This window comes from Lepidochelys kempii, chromosome 27 (assembly GCF_965140285.1).
Source record: "Lepidochelys kempii isolate rLepKem1 chromosome 27, rLepKem1.hap1, whole genome shotgun sequence".
In the NCBI taxonomy this organism is placed as follows: Eukaryota; Metazoa; Chordata; order Testudines; family Cheloniidae; genus Lepidochelys; species Lepidochelys kempii.
The window spans coordinates 17,150,685-17,175,092 of NC_136406.1; the positions used below are offsets into that span (position 1 = coordinate 17,150,685).

Sequence of the window (24,408 nt, forward strand, 5' to 3'; positions counted from 1 at the left end):
GAGGTGAAATGAGCAAGTGGGTCTCAGCCCTGATCCAGGTAGATGACTCCATGGGCCCATCCTGTCCCCACCCCATGGCACTAACCGCCCACCCGCCATGCTGGCAGTACCAGGAGAGGCCAGGACAGGTGGGGCCGGCTCAAGGGGAGGGGTGTGGGCGCATGGCATGGCATGGGGGGAGAGAATGGTCCCAGGGACGTGGGGCATACTAATGAGTTCACCCCTGCCAACGTGCACAGGCATGCAAGCACACGGCGATGCACTCAGATGTGTGCAGCCGAGGCAGGCGTGCAAACCTTCACACACCGGTTTGGTGGGTTGCCCCACGGCTGCAGGGTCCCAAGAACGTGGTGCTGCCAGTCCTTACCTGGGGCTCAGCTCCGGGGGGCCGGCGGTGTGCAGGGAGGGGATGAGGAGCTTGGCTGGCTTGCGGCCATTGCTGCTCTCGCCGTCTCTCAGACACCGTGGCGAGGGGCTCCTGCCCTGGCTGCAGCGGGCGGGGGAGCGGCAGGTGCGGCGCAGAGCCGAGAACTGGCGCAGCTCGTCGCCCAGCAGGCTGCTGAGGGAGCCACACCGCACGGGGCTCTGCAGGGTGGGCAGCAGCAGCTTGCGGTGGGTCCGGCGGGTGGGCGAAGGGTGGAGCCCCTCCTCGTCCTCCAGGATGGAGTGTAGGGGCTTCTCGGGGCTGGCGCTGTTCTCCGGGCGAGGCTGCGGGCAGAGGGAGGAAGCTGGGTGACGAGGCGAGGAGACTCGCCCCAGGGCTGCTGCACCTGGCGCTAGCTTGAAGGGCAGGACAATCCCCTGGGGAAATGCCCTCCTGGCATCGCTCAGCCAGGCCAGTGGGGCAGGGAGAAGAAGGGCCCCTCAGGGACTTGGCATCGCGGTGTGACTGCAGCCAGCCCCTCTGCACTCAGCTCCCGAAGCTGGCGTTAAGCCCTGAGCTCAGTGGTTCAGCTCAATCCGCCTGCAGGCTGAGCCAGGAGGAGCTGCCGCGTCTCCGTCCCCACCGCTGCCCAGCCCAGGGGCATGGGAGCGTCCTGCTCGGAAAGGCCCTGAGAGCGAGGGAGTCACTCTGGTGAGCGGCCACTTCACCCGCATGTTGCGTTTGGGTTCAAATGAGCCCCTGGCAATAATACGGAACTCAGGGGGTGCGAGCAGCTGCCAACCCAGCCTGGCACAAACCCAACCTACCTGGGATAACAGAGGGGATCTGGGAAATCGCATGAGCCCCTGGAAACGAAGCAGAGAAAGGCTCGTTAGTGCCGCCCAGCAAACTCCATTCAGACCAACACCCACTGGGTACCGGCCAGCCATGGCCAGCTCCGATTAGCAACCTGCTGCTGGGTTGGCAGAGGAGGACACCTGAGCAAACGCGCACATGGGGACACGGCGCTGGGGATCCTCCTGGCTCCGGACAGGAGAGGCAGGAAGAGGTTTCCCCACCAGCACTGGGACAGCCCTCCAGGCACCGTGTCTCTGTGTCAACGCCCACCTCTGCCCCGCCGCCTGTGTGGAATCTCGCTGCTCTGTACCTGACCCGTATGTACACCACCGCCTGTGATCCCCTGCCCCGGCCGCTGTCGGCAGGGACAGTCCCTAAGGGTCTGGAAGGCAGCTGGCACGTGGTGGGCACGACCGCAAACAGCACGTGGCCTGGGTCACTGGCAGAGCCTGAGGAGAGGGAGCCCTGGCCTGATGGAAGTGGCTTGTCCAAGGAGATGATGAGGGGATCTCCGTGATTCAAGCTGGATGTAGGGACCAGCGACCACCTGATGCTCAGCCTTGGGCCAGTGCCGCAGCGAACAGGGAAGGTTCTCCTCTCGCGCCCCACAGCTCCAGATCTCCCGGCACTCGGGTGCTGCCACGGATGGGCCCCGCGGAAATACGTGCCATCTCCAACCATCCCGCTTGGTGTCCAGGGAAAATCTTTCACTTCCGCAGCCTGGGCTTCAGACCTAGGGCTGCTCTGCTCCCATCGCAGAGAATGGCTGCCCTGTTTCCTGCATCTTCACCCCAGATTGGGAATGGCTCTCCACTTCCCAGGGGCATCGGGGGCTTGAGCCAGCGTCCAAACGAGTGTCTGCTGAGAGGGCAGAATTGCCCAAAAGATGCCCCCGGCAGGAGGTCAGCTGGAGGCTGGGAGCAGCAGGGTGAGGCTGGAAGAGACGGAGCCATGCCCAAGCTGAGGCCTCAGGCTTGTGGATTTTACCACCAGGGTATATTTTACCAGCTCCTCAAGGCCAGATTCCACGGGGCCATGAGGGGGGCTGGAGGGGAGCGAGGGTGGGGGGATGACAAAAGCCTGGGGAGAGGGAGACCTCACAGCCTGCCCTTGAGAGTGGAAATAGGGCACTTGGGGGGGAAGCTGCCCCACGCAGGGAGTCCGGCACAAGGCCAGGCACTGCTTATCCCTCACTCCAGAACCACAAGGCCCAACGCCGCTCAATCCTGCTTCAAGTCCTAGTGGTGCCTAGGCCTGACGCTGGCTTTGCATCAGGATGAACTAAACCCAGCAGGTGCCTTCACCACCTTGGTTTTCTGGACCTGTCTCCAGCTCCCCCTCCTCGTTCCCTGGCTAGCCCTACAGGGTCCCGCTGTGAGTGGGCTGGATCGCTGCCAGCTCCTAGCACATCATGCCCACAGAGCGGTAGTTTGGCGAGGACTCTGGAAACACAGAGATTTTGGGGTGGTTCTTGACCAGACCTATGCCGAGACTGGGGGGGGGCGGGGCGAGCGGGGAGCAGGGAGGCTGGGAACCATTGACACGCAAAGGACCACAGCGGCGGGATGGGTGGAGGAACAGCTCAGGGGTCGGGAGTGACACACGGCCTTTCACCTCGAGGTCACTGCTTCGAATGCAGCCTGGGTCGGTAGCGACCGAAGCACGTTACCATCCGCCGGCTGTTCAGGGGCCTATGCGCAATTACAGGCTGGTCTTGCTCCCGGTCCTAGTGGACAAAAACCACCCATCACAATTGGCACCGTCCCGCAGCCGGCAGAGCAGAGGAGGAGAGCGCTGGCGGGGAGCAGCGGGAGAAAGCGGGTATCGGCGCGGCCCAGCCTCTCCCTGCTCCGGCACTCGGCACCTGCCCCTGGGTCCCAGCTGGCCTGGAAGATGCTGCCCGGGGGGGATCGGCGCATCCAGCTTCCAGCTTGCTGATGTCACAATCCGGAGCAAGTGACATCACAAGGCATCACCACAGCGGTGACGGTGATGTTGTAAGTGCCGGACTGTGGCCTCACCAAGCGGCGCAGCCATGGGAGGGGCCTCAGGGGGTGGGTCCCTCACGGCATTTGTCTGTCAGTCTCAACCGGGGTTTACTTCCTAAAAGGCTGGAAACACAGACAGCCTGAGTCCCTGTTTTCTCCCTGTTCTTTGTATGGGTCAGAGTCAGAACCTCCTCGCCGAGTGCTCCAGAGGGGAACCTGCCTCTGGGTCAGGGCCAAAGCAGGAAGGAAGCTACTTTCTGGCCCTGGTTAGCCGAAACCTCATGGAAAGATCGGATCTTGCAAGACACCTGCCATGTCAGGCTGAACCCTCTAGAGCAGCAGCTCAGGAGGGGTCAGGGCTGCTGAACCAGAACCAGACCCTGGCAGGCCCCACACTGGACTCTCAGCTACACGTCCTCCAGACCCCACTGTTGTCTCCTTGACCCATCCGTCGCATATTAATGCCTTTGTTCGGAGTTATCAAGGGAAGGTCTGCACAGCTCTGAGACTGAGGTTGGACAGCTGACCAGCAGAGGGCACACACAACACTTCATTTTTGTAGGTCCTGTGCAAACACGGCCATTGTTTTTTACCTATATATTAATTTATAAATGACTTGGTGGTGGATTTTTTAACAGCTATTTAGAAGCCAGAGGGAAATTTCCCACCAGGTTCTCTTCAGGGTCTGGTGGGTATTCTTTGCAGGGCGCATCTGGGACCTACATGGAGAGACCGCTGTAAAAAATCCCGAGCTCTTTATTTCAGCTGATACAAAGTAGGCAACTATTCTGGGGCGGATGAGCAACGAGCTGCTATTTCTGAGGCAGAACGTTCCCGCCTGCCTGTGGGAGTCAGCGGAATGACTAAACCTGCCAGCCCGGCCCCCGCGCTCTGCGCTGGGCTGCAGCGAGATGCCCCCCGGGCACAACTCAATCTCGGGGTGCCCCCGGCAGGAACAGCAGAGTTCCTGGATTGGCTGAGTTCCAAGCTCTGATCTCACAGTTTGGCACCAACAAATGTCTCTCCCCCCTACCCCCAACAAAGACAGGCAGACTCGTAAATTTTCTGTTTGCCTCGGCCTTCCACGAGGAGGCTTCATCTGGCGGAGGCCGCGAGGCCTCTTGCCTGGCACTGCAGCTCCTTGGCCAGCGAGGAATGTACCCAGGGACTGTCTGTGACGCCCCGTTAAGGCTGCCATGGCGCCGGAGCAGCTCACGCGGGACAGCAGGCTCGGGAGGTGGAAGCATGGAGCTCAGCCAATCCGGGGCTGGTGCCCCGCTTCCGAAGAGGCTGCCCCGAGGCTGGGTGTGGCGCTCCTGAGCATTGCACACCCGCTGTGCTGCCATGTACCCCGCAGTGCCCAGCCCAACGGCTCCACCCGTGCCTGCAATGCCCTGTTCTTTCACTGACCTCGCTAGCACGCCGGGGCAACAGGGCATGCTACTGACAGGTCGCACTACGGCAGATTTGCTCACCTCCTCCGGGCGGGCGCAGGCAGAAATGGGGAGCCCAGATAAAGCCGCTGGGCTCTGGCCAGACCTGGTGTCCGCGGTTCCGGTTAAACCAGGGTGTGTTTTACACTCAGACTTGGGCAGTGGGGGGAGCAGGGGTAACGCGGTGACTCAGGGCCTTTCCCCGTGGGGCACACTCAGCAGAAAGAGGGGAGCCTGTGACGAAGCGGGACTGTTCTTAATGTTTCTTCTGAATAGTGTGGGGGTGCCTCAGTTTCCCCTAGGCAGGTCTTAAGTCTCTAGGTGGTGGGGTAAGGGTGTGTGATCATTGCAGAGCCCTAGAGGGCAGGTGTGTGCAGGGGTCTGGACACAGAGAATGGCCGACACCCCGTTTCCTGGCCACTGATGGCCTGGGCCCTTCCCCCCTGCAAGGTGAGAGCTAAAGGGTTGGAGAACAAAGGAATCAGGTGACCTCCTGGCTCGGGAAAGGGACAAAGCCTAGAGGAGGAGGGGCTGGAGGAAGTTTCAGTTTGGGGCTGGCTGGGACCTGGAGTGAAGGGCAGACGGGGTTGTCTGGCTCACTGCCCCCCAAAATGGACCCAGCTGAGGGGTCCTGTTCTCTGCACCTACAAGCTCTGGTTTAGACCATGTTCCTGTTGTCTAATAACCTTCTGTTTTACTGGCTGGCTGAGAGTCACATCTGACTGCGGAGTTGTGGGGCAGGACCCTCTGGCTTCCCCAGGACCCCACCTGGGAGGACTCGCTGTGGGAAGCGCACGGAGGGGCAGAGGATGCTGAATGCTCCGAGGTCAGACCCAGGAAGGTGGAAGCTGTGTGAGCTGTGTGTCCTGCAGACAGGCTGCTCCCAGGAAGGAGACTTCCCCAGAGTCCTGCCTGGCTTCATGGGGAGCAGTTCCAGGGCATCGCCCGGGGACTCCGTGACAGAGCCCACGGGCCTGTGGGCATGGAGCAGGCTCCACTTCCGCTACAGAAACCCTCCGTGAGCCCCAGGGCCCGGAGCTCATCTTCAAGCGGCGTGGCAGGGAGGCAAGATGGGGCAGTGGGGCGTCCGCGTGTCTCTCCACGAGCGTTTCATGCTCTCCGCCCCGCGCACGAGCCCCGCTGCTGTTCGCACTGGTGCAGAGCAGAGCAGTCGCCAGAGTTCCCGCCCGCAGCAGGGCCGGACAGCCCAGGGTCAGGACACCGAGCCCAGCCTGCGCTTGGTCTCCTCGAGCCTCCCGGCTGCAGGAGCGACTCAGGGAGCTGCTGTCTCGCCTAATCTCCCCTTCCAGCCCACCCCCTGGGGCTAAGGAGACCTGATGGCCCTGCGGGCACAGCCAGCATCCCCCAGTGCTGGGGCTTGGATGGAGGGAGGCAGAGGCGGCTCTGGGACAGGCGCGCACCCACCTCGATCTCGCTGCCCTCCCGCAGGTTGAAGGTGAGGTCCTGGTGGATGTCGGCCATGAACTTGCTGGAGTGCTCGGGGTAGAGCTCTAGCACCTCCAGCAGGCCACGCAGGGTGATGTACTGCAGGTCGCAGTAGGTCAGCGCCTTGACGTCCGCGTTGGTTTTGATCACCTGGTCCTTGCCGGGCAGGTCGGCTCCGATCAGGTCCCCTTTGCCTGTGGGCATCAGGAAAGGGGGGTGAGCAGGACTAGGGGTTCCCTGGCCAGGCCCCCATATAGCCCAGGCCTCGGAGGGTTCACGCGCCTCCTGGGAGGCCCATTGTAGGGATGGGAAGCTGAGGCACAGAGGTGGGGGGGTAGGGCCTGGCCTCCTTGTAGCCAGGAATGGAACCCAGGAGTCCTGACTCCAGTCCCCTTCCTTAGCCTCCTCCCAGGGAGGAGACCCAGCTTCCACTGCTCCAGCCCAGCTGGGGGGCACCAGGGACCTGCTGTTCATCTCACAGGGGAGCTGGGCATCTTGCTGGCCAGGGACGGCCCTTTGTGGGGCATGACAAGCTGGACTGGCCCCAAGAGAAGCCTGTGGCTATGCTGGGGGTTGCCACTGGCCCAGCAGTGATCTGGATCAGCCACAGAGCCCTGCCTGGCCCCTCACATGGTGTATCTGAGACCCTGAACCCAAGGGTGGGGCTTTGCCAACTCCCTTCCCGGAGCGGGCACCATCTGGGATCCAAGGGGAATGCCCATCTCCACTGCTGCCATGTGATCAGGGTGCCAGGCCCTGCTCTCAGCAGGTCGCTCCGCGAAGGGTGGGGGGCGGGCGCCTCGGAGCAACCACCTCTCACTGCCCCGCGAGGCCCCAGCACCTCAGAAACTTGCTGCCGGAGGAATCCCCCCAGCGCAGCCAGGAAACAGCCGGACAGGTGGACGGACAGAGAGGCACAGGGCTTGACAAGCCAGCCACAGGCTCTGGGGAAAGAAGCCGCACTGGCCCCCCTGTTTGGCTGTCAGCCCTTCGCCCCTGCTGCCCGTGAGAGCAGGGGTGGGGCTGGCACATGCCGGGCACCCCCTTACCCAGGATGGCCAGCACCATGTTGTCCTTCAGGACCTCGAGGGAGCCGGAGCAGACGAAGTAGTTGGCCTGCAGGGCGTCACCCTGGCGCAGCAGGTACTCGCCGGGGGCGCAGAAGGAGGTCTTGATGTGCAGGGAGAGGGCGCGCAGGCAGCCCCGGCTGGCCGCCTTGAAGAGCGGCAGCTGCAGGATGCCTTTGTTGAGGTGCATGGCGATGTCGGCCCGCAGCTCATCGGGGAAGTCGCGCAGCAGCTGCGGGGGCAGCGGGAGGGAGTCAGGGGCGCTGGCGGGGGGAGGGTTGGCCCGGCGGCTCCCCAGGGTGCTGGAGGGGAACAGCAGAGCGCCTGCCCTCCTGCAGGAGCTGCCCCGGCCACGGGAGATACGGACGTAGCGTCCCCTGCCCGCTCCCAGCGGCGTTACCGTCCCGGCATCGGGCACTCGGCAGCAGCAGGGATGGGACCTGGACCCCTTGGCCCCAGACGCAAAAGGCCCCGAGCTCTGATCCTCTGCTCCGGCAGCCAGCACATGCACCCGGAGAGCCAGCTCCTCTGGCTCCATCCCTCCAAGCTCTGTGCTCAGCGGGCGGCCCCGGTGGCAGGGACCTAGCCCCTGGCGTGGGCCCGGGGGCACCGCCTACCTCGTTGGCATCGATGCCGTTGTTCACCGACCAGGTGGTCTGGAAGTACTCCAGCATCCTCTGCTTGAGCGGCTGCGGGAGGCGGTGCACGCGGATGAAGTCCTTGAGGTCCTTCATGCGGGTGTGGTAGAGGGAGCGGCGGGAGTACATGCGCTGGATGATGGCCGTGACGTTCCCGAACACCACGGCGTGCATCAGGGCTGCGGGGAGGGCCCAGCGCCGGCTCAGCGCCACGGGCGGACAGGGGCAGGGAGCCTGGCCCCCAGGCTGCACCAGCCCAGGGCCGAGGCTCCTCTCTGCCAGCTGCCCTGCACTGCGCGGGGAACCTACCCGCGAGGGGCCTTTCCCGCCAGCCCTGGCAGCTCAAGGTCAGCTTTTGGGGGCGGGGGGTCATGTTCACCTCTAACACCCTCCCCTGTTAACTTTCCCTTCAGCAGCCAGACACTTGGGGATCCTGCCACCCCCCGCTCACTCCCAGGGCGTGCACCTAAGTCCCCCCGCACCAGACGTGCAGGGCGTGTCTACCCAGCTCCCCGCCAGTACAGGGCACATGTCTCCTTGCCTGGCCCTAACCGGCTCCCCCCAGCACAGGGGGTGTGTCCCCTTGCCAGTCCCTGCCTGGCTCACCTCCCAGCACAGGGCGCATGCCTCCTTGCCTGACCCTACCCTGCTCCTCCCCAGCACAGGGCGCATGCCTCCTTGCCTGACCCTACCCTGCTCCTCCCCAGCACAGGGCGCATGCCCTCTTGCCTGGCCCTACCCTGCTCCTCCCCAGCACAGGGCGCATGCCCCCTTGCCTGGCCCTACCCTGCTCCTCCCCAGCACAGGGCGCATGCCTCCTTGCCTGACCCTACCCTGCTCCTCCCCAGCACAGGGCGCATGCCCTCTTGCCTGGCCCTACCCTGCTCCTCCCAAGCACAGGGCGCATGCCCTCTTGCCTGGCCCTACCCTGCTCCTCCCCAGCACAGGGCGCATGCCCTCTTGCCTGGCCCTACCCTGCTCCTCCCCAGCACAGGGCGCATGCCTCCTTGCCTGGCCCTACCCTGCTCCTCCCCAGCACAGGGCGCATGCCCCCTTGCCTGGCTCTGCCCGTCTCACCCCCGATCAGCATGGTGCAGATGGAGAAGATCTTCTCCGCATCGGTGTTGGCGCAGACATTGCCGAAGCCCACGCTGGTGAGGCTGCTGAGGGTGAAGTAGAGGGAAGCAATGTAGGTGCTGCGGACGGATGGGCCCCCCACGGAGCTGTTGACGTAGGGCGCCTCCAGCCTCCTGCCCAGCTCGTGGAGCCAGCCTGCCAAGCACAGCGCAGAGTTAAAGTCGGCCGGCGCTCGGAATGGGGGGCCGGTCTAGCCCCCCGGCAGCCCACCCACGGTGGAGCCCAGAGCAGCCCCCTGCAGAGGGCAGAGATGTTGGGCATCGCTGGATCTCGACTCCAGCCTGGCACCGGGAGGGGTCATTCCCACCCCAGAGCCTTCAGCTCTGCAGCCACAGCCCGCTCTGTGGTCCCGGGCTTCGGCTGGAGTGGGGCACGTCTCACTCCCTCCGCATCACCGGGGCCCGAGCCCTCGGGCGTGCCAAGCACAACAGCCCTTGCCGCTGGCCCAGCCGCTCAGGGCTCGATCCCCGAACCAAGGCAGGGATGAGCGATGGGTGGGGTCGGCGCAGCCTGGCGTGCTGTCTGCCAGGGCCAGGAGATGCGCTCCCGTAAGCCCCCGGCTGCGCCTTCCTGGCTGCCGCAGCTGCGTCACCCTGCCAGACCAGGGAGCTCACACCCAGCGGCTCCTAGGGCAAGAGGGGATTGGATCCCTGCTTGGAGAGCAACTCCCCCAGTGCCCTCCCTTTCCCCCCACCCATCCTGGCCTCCCCAATGCATCCAGGGGCCCTTCGCACCACTGCCCCGGAGCCCCACGACTGCCTGGCCACCCCCACTGCTCGGAGAGCTCTCCCTGCCTGCAGCGGGGGGGCCTGGCTCACCCCAGCTGCTGCAGGCGGCTGGGCTCCCCCTGCGGAGAGGGCAGGCTGCCCTTGCCCAGCCAGGCTGGCCCTCTGCCACCGCACCACCAGTGCCGCACGGAGCCAGCCTGAGGGCTGGGGATTGCCCCCTGGCTGCAGCCAGGCCCCCGTCTTGTGCTGGGCCTTTGCGTGCAACCCTGGACCACACAGACCAGTCTAGTGCCGGGCCCCGCTGGCCCTAGCCCGACCCAGCATCTGCTTCCTTTGACGGCTCCTGCTGAGCAGCTGCAGTGTCGTTAGCTGCCCGCCAGCCAAATCCATTCCTGGACCCTCAGCACAGGGCCAGCCTCAGTACAGGTGGGGAAACTGAGGCACGGGGCGCGTAACTTGCCTAGATCACACAAGCAGTCCATGGGGAAGCTAGAATAGAACCTAGGCGCCCTGACTCCCAGCCCCACCCACTGTAACCACTAGATCCCACGCCCCTCCCAGAGCTAGCAACAGAACCCAGGAGTCCTGTGCCCACCCGCTAGGATCCGCCCGGCTCAGGCCCCCCGGGCACCCCGCCTGACTCACCAATGCCCCAGGTCAGAGGGTCGTTACTTTCCATCTCCTTCCGGCCGATGACGTACCAGATGCAGGCTAGCCAGTGGGCGAGCAGGGCGAACACGGACGTGAGCAGGGCGAGCACCACGGCGCTGTGCTGGGAGAAACGGTCCAACTTCTGCAGCAGACGCAGAAGCCTTAGGAGACGCACGGTCTTCAGCAGGTGCACCAGCGAGGTCTGGGTTGGCGGGCGGGGAGAGCAGAGGCAGCCGTCACCGACCGCGGGCGCCAGGCCAGCCTCTGCCCAGGGCCGGATGGGGAACAGCTTAAAGAACTAGAGCCACCGGGGGAAATTCGGCCCGGGGCACAGCCCAGCATGGGGCCTTGCTCCCGCCCTCCCCACCACTGGCTGACGTCCCGCTGCAGCCCGAGGTCTCCTGCTGGGAAGGGGCTCGACACCACACGGGGGGGCACGTCCTTGGGCTCCAGCAGCCTGTTGCCTGGATGCTCCCCTTTCAGTGGGCTGCTTTGGGTCACGCTCTGCGGCTGGCAGCCCCTGCACTTGGATCCACTCCCACGGCACGTGGGGCCCAGGGAGCAGGAGCCACAGCACCCTGCAAGGCACAGGCCCCGCTCCTGGCCCGGGCCGACGCCCCCTGTCCCTGATGGCTGATGCTGGGGTGAATACGGCGTTCCGAATCACTCCTGCCCAGGGCCTCTGCAGAGGGGCTGGGGCCCGGGCCCTCCACTGCCCACCCCAGCCGCTGTCCGGTCCCTCAGCATTATCTGAGCACGATGTATGCGGCAGCGTGTGTGTCTGTAATTGTACACACGTCTCTGCAAGTGCAAACGAAGCTGGGTGTGCAGGAGAATGCATTTGTACGTGTGTCTCTCTCAGAGCACGGAGGCCTTGCCGTGTCCGTTTGCACGTGTGTGTCCAGCTACTTTGCAGGGAGAGGGTTCAGCCGGGGGAGCCAGCGCTGAGCTGGCAGAGATTTCACACCTGCGGACGGTTTGCGGCTCTCGGGTTCAATTGGGCTGGGTGGGTGGCTTCCCGCTGTCACTGAGATCCCTGCGCTCCCCTCGCCCCGATGGCCGCTCCGGAGAAGGGACAGAGGAGACCCCCCCCCCTCCACCCCCCCCGGGTTCGCACTCACCACGGTCACGTTGAATGCGTACAGGAGGTCGAAGGGCAAGGCCGCGATCAGGTCCACAAAGAACCAGGTGGCCACGTAGTGGATGCAGATGGAGCGGGTGTCGTAGACCACCTGCCCCGACTGGCTGACGTAGGTGGTGCGGAAGTTCAGGACGATGTCTGCAGAGAAGGGCCAACCCGGTCACGGCCCTGCACTGCCGCCAGCAGGAACCCTGATCACAGCCACCCGGCCTTGGCCCCGGCCGCACCCTGCGCGGCAGGGCCCTGCTCCCCGGGGCAGACGCCAGCCTGGAACCTGGGCACTCAGACCCAGCCCAGAGCGCGGATGGGGGGTGATCCAGGAGAGCTGCAACCAGCGCTCTGAGCACCCTCGGATACGCGCCCCCGGCAGAGAGCTGAGCTCCGGCCCCGACCCGTCTCAGCGGCTTGCTGAGAAAGCAGGCTCCCCTTCCCCAGCCCAGAAGGGTCCAGTGGCCCCCCAGCCACGCGCTGAGTGAACTCCCCTGAGCCAGGCTTGGGCGCCAAGCCCCCACGGCCCGGCCCAGCATCGGCCCTACCCAGGATGAAGAGCATCTCCACGGCGATGTCGCTGACGATGGTGCTGCGGGCGGCGGCCAGACTGTCCTCGGTGCCGGTGAAGCAGACGTTGTAGGGGACGGTGACGGCCACGTAGAAGGTGGCCAGCAGGATGAGCCAGTCCCACAGGGCCTTGAAGACGCTGTAGTGCAGCAAGATGAAGCGGGATTTCTGCACCGAGGCCACTTTGTACTCGGGAACGGACGGCTTGCTCCCAAAGACGCTCTGGGGAAGGAAGACGGCTCAGAGGCTGGCACCAGCTGGGATCCGGCCGAGGACCTGTGGAGCCAGCCCGGGTGCCCTCCGCAGGGGGTGGGAGCAGACTCGCGTCCAGTGGGGGTCAGGCACAGAGGGGCACAAGTCACAAGGAGGGGAGGGACAGCTCCCCGTGGCTATCAGCACAATGCACAAGGCCCAGTACCAGGGTGAGGGGCCAACAGTAGAGATTGCTAGAAATAGCACCAGGCCCGTGCCCTAAAGAGCTGCTCTGACAAACGGGACGGGAGTCCCCGTGCAGGGACACCGAGACACCCCGACATCCACCAACCTCCTCGCCCATTCTGAGCTCAATACACCCTCCCGGTAGGTGACCCCAGCACCCCTCTCCCCACCGCTCAGGAGCGCCAGCCAGCTGCAGCCGTGGCCTGACCCGGGGAGATTGGGGTAGTGCAGGGAGTGCTGGGGTGTGGGGGGTGATCTCTCTGTCATCCCCATCAGGCCAGGGATAATCCCAACCACAGCAGCCACTAACCACTCAGCACCTGCGCTTCCCGAAAGCTCCTTAGTCTCGTGGCCCCAGAGGGAGAGCGAATCCAGGCTGCCGAGCGGCTCCCAGCTTGGCAAGGGTCCCGCGGGCCGCGAGTGGACACCCGCCATCAGCCGCTTGCCCTAAGCAGGCTCAGAGGTGATTTGCCAGTTGTAGGGACAAGGGTGTTTCCATCCTCCCCCCGCACCCAACGGCACGTAGGGCCATTTGCTTGGAGCAGCATCTGCTCGAGACAGCCCCTGCCCTGATACCTCTCCGGAGGCAGCCAGGTCTGGGGGTCCTGGCATGGGCTGGATCGGGTGGGGAATGGGGCAGGCCAGGGGCAGAGTGGGGAAAGAAAACCAGTGTGCTGGCCCACAGCCCTACCCCAGCAAGCCTACGACAGCAAACCAGGCCGGGGCAGCCAAGCCACCCTCCCGAGACAAGCCAGCACGCGCCCGACTGCAGAGGAGGCCCTGGCTGGCTGGGGGTCCGAGCTGGGGCTGCTCACTCAGAGCAGCGAGCGGAGGAGGAACGGGAAGGGTGATGGCGGAGAGGCCCTCCAGGACTCCCTGCACGACTCAGCGCTCCCGTTGCCGAACGCTGCAGGGGGACCCAGGCCCAGATGCCACCACGCAGGGCTGGAACACGGCCGCAAGCTGCAGCTCGGTGCGGGGCATTGCAGGAAGTGCCGGCTGGTGTAAGGTGACCCCGGCAGCGGCATTATGATGTGCCGGGTGCAGACGGCCCGGTTACATTTCACACGAATGCTATTCACAATAATCCACCAGCGCTGCTGGCTGTTGCCCAAAAGAGTTAAAGGTGCAAATTTTCGAGGCTTTGGCAGTCAAGGGTCCACTTGCACATTGCCTGGCGAACAGCTCCTCTGCGGGCAGCTAATCCCGGCCCCGGATGAGGCTAAGTCCCTGGGAGCAGGGCTGCTCTCTGGTGCCGCTCTCACCTTCCCGTCCCAAGGGCTAAAGCACAAAGCACTGGAGAATAACGCTGGGTAAACGCCTCCCTCCGCCTGGTGAGCAGCTGGCCCGCAGGGCTCAGGGGGGCTCCTTGGGTAGGGGGTCCCTGCAGCTCCTGGGCCGTCCTTGCCCCCGGACACCCACAGGGGGCCTGAGGAAAGGCAGCGGGAAGCAGAAGCCAGCTCTCTGCAGTCCCGCGGGTGACCTAGGAGCCCAGCACATAGGCAGGGGATGAGGCCCCACCGGGAGCACAGGCCAGGGTGGTTCGGAGCCGGAGGGAGGTCACGGGAGCAGGGGGTGGGTTCTTACGCTGGTGATCTTCATCTCGCCCCGCTCCTTGCCGGTGACCTGGCGGGTGAGTTGGCGCAGCACCGTGCGGCCCTGCTTGCGTGCCGCCCGCAGGTGGGAGCTCCCCGCCTTCTTGCTCCGGTGCTTCTCTGAAACAGACGGAGAGCGGCGCGGGCCGGGTGAGCCGGGGCCAGCTCAGAGCTGGGGCACACGCCGCGTGTGCTGGGACTGGGCCCCATCTCAGCTGCCCCCATGCATGCCCCTCGTGTGGACACAGTGGCCGTCCTAGGAAGGTCCCCTTCCCCTTCTAATTCACACTGCGCACCACCCAAGCGAGCAAAGACCGTCCAGGGAGCATCCGGGCTGGTGGGTCCCCCGGGAAACGGCCCGGCCTTTGGGAGCCAGTGCCACGGGGACCCAGCCTGGCTCCAAGCAGATGCCACCAGGACCATACTGGCTTTTCCCCTCCCCCCCAGCCTGCTCCACGCCCCTCCCCACCCCAGGCACCCTCCCCCCAGCCTGCTCCACTCCCCTGACTCCACCCCCTGGCTTCTTCCCCCAGCCCCACTTGCTTCCTGCCCCCCCTCCCTCGGCCAGGGCGCACCATCTCTCCTGTCGCCCGGGTGGCTCTTGCCCCGGTTCTCGGTGATGTCCTTGAAGGAGACGAGGAAGAGAACCACCTCCCCCTTCTCATTCTTGATGGGCACGATGTCCAGCAGGCACCAGAAGGCGACTCCTGCGGGGAGGAGGGGAAGGAGCTGAGCCAGGAAATGCCCTTGGCCGCCCCGCACTGCCCCAAGGCCAGTACCCTGCACTGCCGCCCTGCAGGGCTAATCATCAACGCGCCCGTTACGAGACCGGGTTGGCACACAACCCCCCAGCCAGCAGGGACCCAACTCTGCACCTTCAGCCCCAAAAGCAGGAGGCTCTAAGAAGTGAGTTACGGGAGTAACTCTAGGACCTGGTAGCAGCAGTAGGCTGTTATCCCCACATCAGCCGGCCACTAGAGGGGGCCACAGGGCACACACTGAACCCATGGGGTTACGTGGAAGGCCTGGGGCACTGGGAGCAGTTGCCTGGCCAGGATCAGCCGTGCTGTTAAGCTAAGGGGTTGGAGCCGGCTCCCCTGCACGGGGGACCCACGTGGTGCGTGGGCCGGGGCCAGCCTCCGTGAGTGCAGTGAGTCACGCGCCTGCCGCCCCACTCACCGCCCTTCTTGTAGAAGCAGACCTCAGCCTGGTACTCCTGCCTCCCATCCAGCACCTTCTCGACGCACTGCAGGACGGACTCGCTGGTCTCGGCCCCGTACAGGAAGCGACAGCTGCAGTTCTTCTGCATGACCTCGGTGCGGGCGAAGCCGGTGAGGTCGCAGAAGCCGTCGGAGCAGTAGACGATGGGGAAGCCGCGGTGAACCTGAGCGTTGGCCAGAATGAAGTTGCTGTCTGGAAAGAAGCCAACAGACCCCAACCCCCAGGGCCAGGTTAGCACCCTGGAGGGGTCCTGGGAAGCATTTCCATTCTGAGCCTCCCCACCCAGAGCCAGGGATAGAACCCAGGAGTCCTGGCTCCCTGCCCTGCCCCCACTCAAACCCACTACTCCCCACTCCCCTGCCAGAGCCAGGGATAGAACCCAGGAGTCCTGGCTCCCTGCCCTGCCCCCACTCAAACCCACTACTCCCCACTCCCCTGCCAGAGCCAGGGATAGAACCCAGGAGTCCTGGCTCCCTGCCCTGCCCCCACTCAAACCCACTACTCCCCACTCCCCTGCCAGAGCCAGGGATAGACCCCAGGAATCCTGGCTCCCTCTAAGCTGCGCGGCTGTGCAGCAGCCTATCACGGGCCATGCAGGCGCTCAGGGCTGTGGCAGGGAGAGGCACCTCTCCCCTGGCCCTAGCCCCAGAGCTGCTGCGGGGAGAGAGGGCTGGGGGGAGTCCTCTCTTCCCTCCATGGCCCCGGGGCAGCCTGCACCCCAAACCCCTCATCCCTGGCCTCACCTACCCTAACCCTCTGCCACACCCCTGCTGCACATCACCTCCATATTGGTGCACATAACAAAATTCATTCCGCACATACATGGGAAACATTAGAGGGAACATTGCCTGAGTCCTGGCTCCCAGCCCCCTCGCTCAAACCCACTAGACCCTGTGACGAAGTGGGACTGTTCTTAATGTTTCCTCTGAATAGGGTGGGGGTGCCTCAGTTTCCCCTAGGCAGTTCTTAAGTCTCTAGGTGGTGGGGTAAGGGTGTATGATTGTTGCAGAGCCCTAGAGGGCAGGTGTGTGCAGGGGTCTGGACACAGAGAATGGCCGACACCCTGTTTCCTGGCAACTGATGGCCTGGGCCCTTCCCCCGTGCAAGGTAAGAGCTAAAGGGTTGGAGAACAAAGGAATCAGGTGACCTCCTGGCCTGGGAAAGGGACAAAGCCCAGAGGAAGGGGGGCTGGAGAGAGTTTCAGTTTGGGGCTGGCTGGGGACATGGAGTGAAGGGCAGACGGGGTTGTCTGGCTCACTGCCCCCCAAAATGGACCCGGCTGAGGGGTCCTGTTCTCTGCACCTACAAGCTCTGTGTTAGACCATGTTCCTGTCATCTAATAAACCTTCTGTTTTACTGGCTGGCTGGGAGTCCCGTCTGACTGCGGAGTTGGGGGGCAGGACCCTCTGGCTTCCCCAGGACCCCGCCTGGGCGGACTCGCTGTGGGAAGCGCACAGAGGGGCAAAGGATGCTGAATGCTCCAAGGTCAGACCAAGAAAGGTGGAAGCCGGGTGAGCTGTGTGCCCTGCAGACAGGCTGCTCCCAGAGAGGAGACCTCACCTGAGTCCTGACTGGCTTCGTAGGGAGCAGTTCCAGAGCATCGCCCGGGGACTCCGTGACAAACCCCACTCCCCTCCCAGGGCTGGGAATGGAACCCAGGGCCCTTCTGCTCTAACCACGAGACCCCGCTCCCTTCCCAGAGCCAGGGATAGAACCCAGGCATTTCAGCTTCCAGCTCTCCCCTTCCTGCTCTAACAACGAGAGACGCCCCCATCCTTGCCGAGCCAGCAATAGAAGGAGTTTGTAAGTACATTAGGAACAACAAGAATCCTAACAATAGCACTGATCCATTACTAAATGGAAATGATAGAATTCTCAGTAATAATGCAGCAAAGGCAGGAGCGTTAAATAAATATTTCTGTTCTATATTTTGGGAAAAACCTATGATGTAGTCGTGTCATAAGATAACTCTCTTTCCATTCCACTAGCACCTCAGGAGGATGTTAAACAGCAGCTAATAAAGTCAGACATTTTTAAATCAGCAGGTCCAGATAACTTGAATCCAAGAGTTTTAAAAGAGTTGCCTGAGGAGCTTGCTTCCACTGGGGTCCCACAGGTATCTGTTCTTGGCCCTACACTATTTAACGTTTTTATCAATGACCTGGAAGAAAACATAAAATCATCACTGATAAAAGTTTGCAGATGACAAAAATTGGGGAGTGGTAAATAGCTAAGAGGACAGGTCACTGATTCAGGGTGATAGATCACCTGGTAAACTGGGTGCTAGCAAACACTATGTGTTTTAATATGGCCAAATGTAAACGTATCCATCTAGGAACAAAGAATGCAGGCCACACTTACAGGATGGGGACTCTACCTTGAGAAGCAGAGACTCAAGATTTGTTGGGGGGTTGGATAATCAGCTGAACATGAGTTCCCAGTGTGATGCTGTGGCAAAAGAGCTAACACGACCGCTGCTGGAATCCTGTGTCCAGTTCTGGTACCCATAGTTCAGGAAGGAGGTTGATAAATTGGAGAGGGGTCAGAGAAGAGCCATGAAAATGATTAAAGGGTTAGAAAACCTGCCTGACAGTGAGACTCAAGGAGCTCGATCTATTTCTTTGACCAACGAGCAGGTTAAGGGGTGATCTGATCACGGGCTGCAAGAACCTTCATGGAGAACAAAAATTTAATCATGGGCTCCTCAGTCTAGCAGAGAAAGGTATAAAGGATCCAGTGGCTAGAAGTGGAAACTAGACACATTCAGAATGGAAATAAGGGGTAAATTTTTAACGGTGAGAGTGTCCCTGGAGTCCCTGGGCGATGCTCTGGAACTGCTCCCCATGAAGCCAGGCAGGACTCTGGGGAAGTCTCCTTTCTGTGAGCAGCCTGTCTGCAGGACACACAGCTCACCCGGCTCCCACCTTCCTGGGTCTGACCTCGGAGCATTCAGCATCCTCTGCCCCTCCGTGCGCTTCCCACAGCGAGTTCACCCAGGCGGGGTCCTGGGGAAACCAGAGGGTCCTGCCCCCCAACTCCGCAGTCAGACGTGACTCTCAGCCAGCCAGTAAAACAGAAGGTTTATTAGACGACAGGAACATGGTCTAACACAGAGCTTGTAGGTACAGAGAACAGGACCCCTCAGGTGGGTCCATTTTGGGGGGCAGTGAGCCAGACAACCACGTCTGCCCTTCACTCCATGTCCCAGCCAGCCCCAAACTGAAACTCTCTCCAGCCCCACCCTGCTCTGGGCTTTGTCCCTTTCCCGGGCCAGGAGGTCACCTGACTCCTTTGTTCTCCAACCCTTCAGCTCTCACCTTGCAGGGGGAAGGGCCCAGGCCATCAGTTGCCAGGAGACAGAGTGTCGGCCATTTATGTACCCTGGCCCTTTGCTCTCCAACAATTACACCTCCTTATCCCACGACCTAGAGACTTAAGAACTGCATAGGGGAAACGGAGGCACCCCTGCAGTATTCAGAGGAAACATTAAGAACAGGCCCACTTCGTCACAGAGAGTAATTAACCTTTGGAACAATTCACCAGGGGTTGTGGTGGAGTCTCCAGCACTGATCATTTAAAAATCAAAGCTGTCTGTTGATCTGCTCTAGGATTAGTGTGGGGCAGTGTGGGTCGGAGAGCAGCTCAGACCAGCTGAGGACAACGGTCCCTTCCAGCCTTGGGATCTACGAGCCTCGGATGCAGAGGGGGCAGTTGGGGCGAGGGAAGGGCCAGCGATGTGTAGGACCTCACCAGCACTGGCCCCGCTCCCCTACAGCCTCCGGAGCCCCCCACATCACTAACCCCGGGAAAGACCCCACGGAAAGACCCCAGAGTCACCCTGTGCAGCCACGTCCAGCTGCTATTCCTGAGGGCCCCTCCTTGCTTTGCCCCCCATCCCCACCCCCCAGGCCGTGACGGTAGCCAACCCGGGCTGCAGCCCCTCCTCCCAGCTGGGCGAGCTGGCTACGCTCTGCCCCTCGCCATTCAGTGGCAAGGTGAGCGCGGGAGCCCAGATAGAGCCCCTGGCTTCCATCTTCTCAGAGATGTGGTGCCAAGCGAGCCGCACCTCCCCCTCGCCAGCTGGTGCCTCCACCCCCCCGGCAGGGCTAAGGCAGCTTAACAGCAACAACAAACCCAGCCGGGGGCTGTGCCAGGGCTCCCCGCAGGCACGGCAGCCGGGGGCTTGCCATGGGCACAGGCCAAGCTGCGGGGAGATGAGCCCAGCTCCGAGTGCCTATCCCTATCTGCAGCAGGGGAAGCCTGAGGAGACACCAGTATCCTAAACGCAGGGGGCCCTGCATGGTCCCAGAGGATGCTCCAGGGCGGCAAGGTCGGATCATTAGTGTTTACCCCTGGCACCACCGAGAACGAGCCCTTGCAATGTGTAACTAGCGCTAGGCCGGGAGAGCCTTGCTCCTGGGCTCAAGGAGGCATGAGCCAGCACTACCGATCCCCTGGCCTCGCTGCGGCCAGCCTGCCCCATGCGACGGGCTGCTCGTGACTGGCGGGAAGTGCTGCCCAGCAGGGTCAGGAATGGCACCTTGCTGGCGGGCTCCCTGCCAGCGCAGACAGATGGCTTCGAGTGCACAGGCCAACGAGGAGCAGCCAGCGGGGCCAGCCGGCCTGGTTTCCACCTGCCAGGGGCAGAGCAGTGGCCCCTTTCCCCCCACGGAAAGCACTGCGTGCCCTGCGGCCCAGGGGCTGTGAACCCAGCCACGTGCCCCCCGCAGCAGCCGTGGCCCATTTGACAGCCCTTGTTTCCATGCCAACAAGCAGCAATGCCACCAGCGTGGGTCAGCGGCCCGAGGGCAGGAGCAAGGACAGCTGAGGCCATGGCCAGAAAGCCCCAGCTCCGGAGTCCCCTGCCCCCGCCAGGGGAGGCCCCGGGGCCTCGCTCGCTGCTTTGGCTCAGAGCCGGAGGCATTGGGGAATCAAAACCCAATGCCCATGGCTAAGTTCTTGGCTCCTGGAGCTGTAGCTGCTGGCTTGGCCGGGGTGGGGAATTAGTACAGAGTCTGCTCTCGGCAACGCAGGGTCCCCACCAACACAGCCGGGGCTCCTGCCCCGTGCCCTGCTGCCCCCGGGCTGTGGTGCCCAGCACCAGGGGGTGGCATCATGCTGCAGGCCTGGGCCTGCTGCATGGGCGAGCTGGGGTTCATTTAGCGCCAGGTGTTGCTGGGACGAGCCCCCTTTCAGGCCTCATTAAGCCCATCGAGGACACACTGAGGCCTGAAGCCGAGAGTCTTTCAAAGAGCCTTGCCAGCATCGCATCGCCCTGGAAACGCAAACACAGCATCCCAGGGAGCCTCTCCCGTGCGTGCCCTGGGCTCCCTGCTCCTCCCCAGGCACGGACCAGCTCCGCTGTCGCTCTGGGGGCAATGGCCCCACACTCATGCCGCACGTGCGCCCCCATTCCCGCTGCCCCTCCCTTCGCAGTGCTGCCTCCTGCCGACTGACCCATGCACAGCACCGGCACGGGGCTCCTTCTCCCGGTGGCTCCCCCGGTGCCGCGGCCCGGGACAGCGCACGGAGCTGTTCGCATACGGCGGGGGAGATGCTGCGGGGTGGCCCTGGTAACACGACGGCCCCCCAGGACTGAGGCTCTGGTGGCTTCTAATGTCTGAGCCCAGCGAGGTGCCCCCAGCTGGCTCGCAAACCAAGTGCCACCCCCCTTCGGGGTGACTGGTGAGCGGGTGGTGTCCCACCCGTCTGGCTGGGACACGAGCCAGGGCTGGGCCTGCCCTCAGCCGGCTGAAGGGGAACAAGACCCTCTGCCAGGGCTCAAGGAGCAGAGCCTGTCAGCGCTTCCCACCAGCCCTGGCAGCCCTTGGAGGCAAATCTGCTTCTTCTCCAGAGCGGGTTAACCCTTTCCTGGACCCTGCAGGCAACTTCACTCCCTAGAATAGAGCCCCAGAGTCCTGACTCCAGCCCCCTCCAGAGCCAGGAATAGAACCCAGGAGTCCTGGCTCCTTTCTCCTAACCCCTGTTGCAGCCTCCCCCCAGCACTGCTGGGAGCTCAGGTCATGATGCAAACATCTGGTGCGTGTGGCTGTGGTGGGGGAACAAAGCCCTGTGGGAGCCAAGTGGGGTTGGCTGAAACATGGTCTGAAACATCTGGGCTGCTGGGACTGGTGGCTGCAGGGGAGCCCGGGCGCCCAGCAGGGCAGTAATTGCATGTGCCTTGATCTGTATTGTCTCTGCACACTGGACAGAGCTGACTGCTCGCTCTTGGCCCCCGGCCCGCCAGCTCCCAGGGCCCACGCCATGGCCACAGCCCGTCCTCGCCGGCACAGCTCTCCCACTGGAGCTGGGGCCTGGTTAGCGTGGTGCTCAGTACTCAGGGGGCGGCTGTCTGCCATTGCCACACGCAGTGCCAGCAGCTCGCAGACCAGGGATCGGGTTGCCCTTCTGTGACGAAGTGGGCCTGTTCTTAATGTTTCCTCCGAATATTGTGGGGGTGCCTCAGCTTCCCCTATGCAGTTCTTAAGTATCTAGGTGGTGGGGTAACGGTGTATGATTCTTGCAGAGCCCTAGAGGGCAAGTGTGTGCAGGGGTCTGGACACAGAGAATGGCCGACACCCTGTTTCCTGGCAACTGATGGCCTGGGCCCTTCCCCCCCTGCAAGGTGAGAGCTGAAGGGTTGGAGAACAAAGGAATCAGGTGACCACCTGGCCCAGGAAAGGAACAAAGCCCAGAGGAGGAGGGGCTGGAGGGAGTTTCAGTTTGGGGCTGGCTGGGACATGAAGTGAAGTGCAGACGTGGTTGTCTGGCTCACTGCCCCCAAAATGGACCCAGCTGAGGGGTCCCGTTCTCTGCACCTGCAAGCTCTGTTTTAGACCATGTTCCTGTCGTCTAATAAACCTTCTGTTTTACTGGCTGGCTGAGAGTCCCGTCTGACTGCAAAGTTGGGGTGCCGGACCCTCTGGCTTCCCCAGGAGCCCCGCCTGAGCGGACTCGCTGTGGGAAGCGCACGGAGGGGCAGAGGATGCTGAATGCTCCGAGGTCAGACCAAGGAAGGTGGAAGCTGTGTGTCCTGCAGACAGGCTGCTCACAGAGAGGAGACTTCCCCAAAGTCCTGCCTGGCTTCATGGGGAGCAGTTCCAGAGCATCGCCCGGGGACTCCGTGACACCTTGACAAAGCTCCGTTCCCCACCCCACGTGGGCCCGGACCAGAGCTGTGCGCTTGGAGGCCAATGGTAACTGTCCCTGGTGCTGAGTCTGGGACAACCTGGCAACGCAGAGGAGAGGCACAAAATCCCTCCCGTCCACCAAGACAACGAAAGACCCTGTTTGCGCTCACACAATACGTTCCAGTGTACTCCTGAAATCCGGGCCGGGCTCCACTCCGGCCTTCCACAAATGATATTTAGTTTAATCCATACTTATATAATCCTGGACCCCGCTATGGCTCTGGAGTGGGGGGCTGGGAGGGGGGCTCAGTGCTCTAAGCCTCCCTCGTCTCCCCAGTGACCCAGGCTCTCTCCTGGGACAGGCCGGTGGCTCACTCCCTGCACCGGGAAAAGGGGTTAGGGCGGTTTCATTAGGAAAAGCTGTCAGGGCGGCCCAGGAAATGCTAAATCAGTTTTCATTGAGCTTTCTGAAAGCATTTCAATTGCGATCCTCTTAGGGGGAAAATCCCCCCGTCTGCACCATGGCATTTTATTTACAAAAAGCCATGCTTACTACACCTTCCCCCTGGGGGGGAGCACCTTAAACAGGTGACTTCCAGTGGGGGGGTTAATCCACGCGGAAGGCTCCGAACAGGCCAAGCTCTCTCGGGGCAGGAGCAGACAAGGTCGGCGGATGGTTTTTTGACACTTTCCACCAACTGACAGGTCAGCAGGAAGACGTGAAGATACTTTTTCCTCCTCTGGGCCGCGCACAGATTGTGTACAATGTGAATAGGAGTGAGCGGCGTGCTTGGAGAGAGATCCCAGACCCCGCCCTCGCCGGGGGCCGTTACACCAGTGTCCCCACCTTAGACCTCAGGCAACGAATCTGTCATGGAGTCTGTGATTTTAAGAGCCCTCCGTGACCCCGCGAAAATGCCAGTAATTCAGATGTGGGGCTTGGGTTTCAGCCCCTGGCGACGGAGCTTGGGCTTGGGCAAAAATAAACCCGCGATTTCTGGTTTGTTGCCTGCGTCCCGTCCGTGACTTTTCATAAAAATACCTATGCCAAACCCGGAGCCTTCCGGGCCCATCCTGCCCAGGGAGAGCGTTCCTGGTCATCATCACTGCTCCCCCGGGGTGCCGGCGGGTGACCAGACACACCAAGCCTTCTCACACCCCAGGTGCCCCTTGGATACAGCCCATCCCCCACAGTGGCAACGGGGAGCAGCGTTATTTGGAAACGACCAGTCATCTTTATAGTGGGGGCCAGAGGGGGTGCTGAGATAGGCTGGGGGTAACGCAGGGGGCCTGGCTGGGCTGGGGGGGCAGCCCCCATGAGCTGGGGATCCTTGAGCAGTCTCCCAGAAGCAGCAGGAAGGGGACATGCCCGGCAGCTCCCTGGATCCCAGGACACTAATGAAGTCACCCCCTCCCCAACCCCCCTGGGTCTGCGGGGACCCAGCGTAGGCACACACAGGGCCCCCCTTTCGCAGGTCCCAGGGGCAGGGGCGGGGGCGGGTTATTGCACTTGGCTCAACAATAGAAGACCAATCCCCAGCCCGAGGGTTGTGGGGGGCTCTGTGGTCTGCGTGGCCAGGGATCCCTGCTACTGACCCCACCCCCCAGCTGCAGAAGGGGGTCACGCAGGGCAGCTGGCTGGGGCTGAGGTCACGGATCCCTGATATCGATACCTCCCCCCCACACACCCCAGATGCAGTTTTGCTACTACCCAGAACCTGGGGGGGGGGAGAGAAAAAGCTGCGGGGGGAGTGGGGGGGGGGAGATGGCAGCTTGCTCCGGAGGGAACCAGGCCCCAGAGGAGGGGTCCCCTCTAAGCCCAGCCCAGAGAGTCCAACCCTATTGTCCAGTAGGACCACAGCCCTGCCCAGCCCCGGGGCGCAGAGGGGGGCCCCCCAGTCCTGCCCAGCCCTGGGGCTCAGGCGCCCCCCCCAGCTCCTGCCCGGCCCTGGGGCGCAGAGGGGGCCCCCCCAGCCCTGCCCGGCCCCGGGGCGCAGAGGGGGCCCCCCCAGCCC

The 24,408-nt window shown here is 62.9% G+C and overlaps 1 protein-coding gene across 1 annotated transcript in view; it reads right to left on the reverse strand.

Annotated features, from left to right (window-relative positions):
* Window positions 1–24,408, reverse strand: part of KCNH4 (potassium voltage-gated channel subfamily H member 4) — a 30,459-nt gene that overhangs the window by 5,915 nt on the left and 136 nt on the right. The window contains exons 2-13 of the mRNA XM_073325838.2: window positions 15,222–15,455; window positions 14,618–14,749; window positions 14,035–14,162; window positions 11,988–12,231; window positions 11,432–11,589; window positions 10,305–10,512; window positions 8,872–9,066; window positions 7,774–7,973; window positions 7,139–7,388; window positions 6,069–6,283; window positions 1,192–1,230; window positions 368–708 (exon numbers count right to left, since the gene is read on the reverse strand). Coding sequence (XP_073181939.1) covers window positions 368–708; window positions 1,192–1,230; window positions 6,069–6,283; window positions 7,139–7,388; window positions 7,774–7,973; window positions 8,872–9,066; window positions 10,305–10,512; window positions 11,432–11,589; window positions 11,988–12,231; window positions 14,035–14,162; window positions 14,618–14,749; window positions 15,222–15,455 — 2,344 coding nt within the window. The remainder of the gene's footprint in view (window positions 1–367; window positions 709–1,191; window positions 1,231–6,068; window positions 6,284–7,138; window positions 7,389–7,773; window positions 7,974–8,871; window positions 9,067–10,304; window positions 10,513–11,431; window positions 11,590–11,987; window positions 12,232–14,034; window positions 14,163–14,617; window positions 14,750–15,221; window positions 15,456–24,408) is intronic.